The 2,058-nt window shown below is 39.5% G+C and overlaps 1 protein-coding gene across 1 annotated transcript; it reads right to left on the reverse strand.

Annotated features, from left to right (window-relative positions):
* Positions 1–278: 278 nt before the first annotated feature.
* LOC113080356 (E3 SUMO-protein ligase KIAA1586-like) lies at positions 279–1,407 on the reverse strand. The gene is made up of 2 exons (XM_026252518.1): positions 1,113–1,407; positions 279–620 (listed from the first exon to the last, which is right to left on the reverse strand). The coding sequence occupies exons 1-2, from the start codon at positions 1,353–1,355 to the stop codon at positions 279–281; spliced, it is 585 nt and encodes a 194-aa protein (XP_026108303.1). The 5' UTR covers positions 1,356–1,407.
* Between the last annotated feature and the right edge of the window lie 651 nt (positions 1,408–2,058).

A 2,058-nucleotide genomic window follows, 5' to 3' on the forward strand; every position in this document is an offset into this window, starting at 1 on the left:
TTCTCCCTAAGCCAAGACTGAATATACAGGAAAGCGTCAAACATCTTGAGAGGGGGCCATTAATGTCAATGAAAAGTACTGCAGAGAGGCTCCTGACTTGAAGGTGATTCCTTGCATCTTTGGCAGTGGCATTGAGGACAGAGAAGCCTCTTTCACATTCAGAAGAACTTGCCAGGTATGTTTTGCTAGCAGTCAACAACTTTTTGAGGACTTTCCCATTCTGATCATTGTTGAGCTTCCAATTTCTGAAGTCCTCAACTGCCTCCCTACTTGGTACTTCAAGCATCTTTTGCCAGGTCGTGGATCTCTTTCTCCCCAAAGAGAATAAGAGACTCCCTGGATTTTGGCCAGTTTAGGGGATCCAGTGGTGTTATAATCTTTGTAAGATTTGTGTCGTGAAGAGGCATTCGTGAAGAGAGACTGTCGATGATGGCTTGGAGGAATAGAAATCTATTTACATTTTCCTTGCTTGAACGTAAGGGCACTTGTTTGAATTCTCCTACTTTAACAGCTTCCGCTGCTTTCTCCATTGACTTCCCTGGGGTGATCTTGAAAGCCTTCAACACCTCAATTGTCATCTTTATTTCTCGTGTGGCCTCCATAAGAGAAGTGCTTCTGTTCTGAAAAATTAAAAAAAGACAAATCTAAACTAGATCAACTTTGAAGTTGGCTTGAAAAAGTTTGAAGTATTTTGATAGATAAAAGAAGAACACTGTACCTACCTGAAGTTTTAGGGACAGACTATGAAGTTCACGTAGCACATCTTTAATGGTTGCCAGGTCATTAACAAAGCCAGTGCATGTGAGGCGATTCAGAAGGCCACTGAATTTCTTTCTTTCTATATCAGAGCGAGATCCATCTTCAGCTCCTTTTTTCATTTGTGCAACCAGAGCAGGGAAGTCTCTCAAAACAGCTTGTAAAGTCACAAAACTACTTGCTACCCAGCAGATGGTAAAAATTTGACCAATCTTAAGTAAGCAGATGTTAACTTGACAAGCTGCCTCTGAAAGCTGTCTGGCATTCTTTGGGGATTGATGGTACAGTGTATACAGCTTTGAAATAAATATCTCAAAGTGATTGCAACCTGTGACTGACTTTAGTGCATCACTTACTGATAACTCAAGCCTGTGAGCAAGACAGTGGATACTCTCCAGCAAAGGATAGTCTTTTTTCAGCCTTGTGATAAGACCACTCTGTCTTCCAGTCATCACAGATGCCCCATCTGTTGTTATGCAAATCAGATGAGACTTGAGGTCTGCATCATCCAGGTCAGCTTCCAGGAGACTCTTTTTGAGAGCTTTGTATATGGCATCAGCAGTTGTTCCTTCCTCCAGCTCAATCAAATCCAAAAACATGTTTTCTGTCTCACCTTCTACTGTCACATCTCCTCTGAGGTATAGGATGAGGTAGCTTCTCCCAAATGCAGTGCTTTCATCTACTGTAAGACAGATCCAAGAACCAGCACTTTTAACTGTTGAGACAATTTTTTTCCTCATTTTATTGGCAATGTGTGTTATTATATTAATGCAAGAGTGATCGGATTTGTGACAAGAGACGGTTTTTACTCCATTCATTTCTTGTAACTCAACCAATCCATACATTTTTGAGAAGGCTAACTTCTCCTTTGCAACAAAATGTGCTTTTCTAAATGAGTGCACTGTCTCCAACAGAACTATAGCATTCAAAGTTTCTGTCAAGGTGGGCAACACCTCTTTCTCTTTCTGCTGTTGAATATCTGTTGATGCCTTGTGAGTTAAGCTGTCTCTGTGTTTGTAGATTTTCTTTCTCATGGCCCTGACATCTTTTGCTGTGACCTCTCCAGAACCAGAAGCCCACTCCTCTGCCACCTGTACTCCCTTTTGGACTCCAAAAAGGCTCTTGGCATATTTGCAGAATGTGCATCCTACGTTTTTTTTTTTTTTTTTTTTTTTAAACAATAATTTTATATTCAAAGATTTACATACAGATTAAGACAAGAGTTACATTTTTCATTATGACACACATATATTGCCTATATATACACAAAAAATAAAATAAATTAATAAAATAAATAAATAA

The sequence above is a fragment of the Carassius auratus genome, unplaced genomic scaffold (assembly GCF_003368295.1).
Source record: "Carassius auratus strain Wakin unplaced genomic scaffold, ASM336829v1 scaf_tig00031048, whole genome shotgun sequence".
In the NCBI taxonomy this organism is placed as follows: Eukaryota; Metazoa; Chordata; class Actinopteri; order Cypriniformes; family Cyprinidae; genus Carassius; species Carassius auratus.

Coding starts and splice junctions, on each gene's coding strand:
- LOC113080356 (XM_026252518.1), bottom strand. CDS start 1,355: ATGTTTTTGGATTTGATTGAGCTGGAGGAAGGAACAACTGCTGATGCC. Junction 621..1,112: donor CTCACAGGCTTGAGTTATCA/GTAAGTGATGCA, acceptor TTAATTTTTCAG/AACAGAAGCACTTCTCTTAT.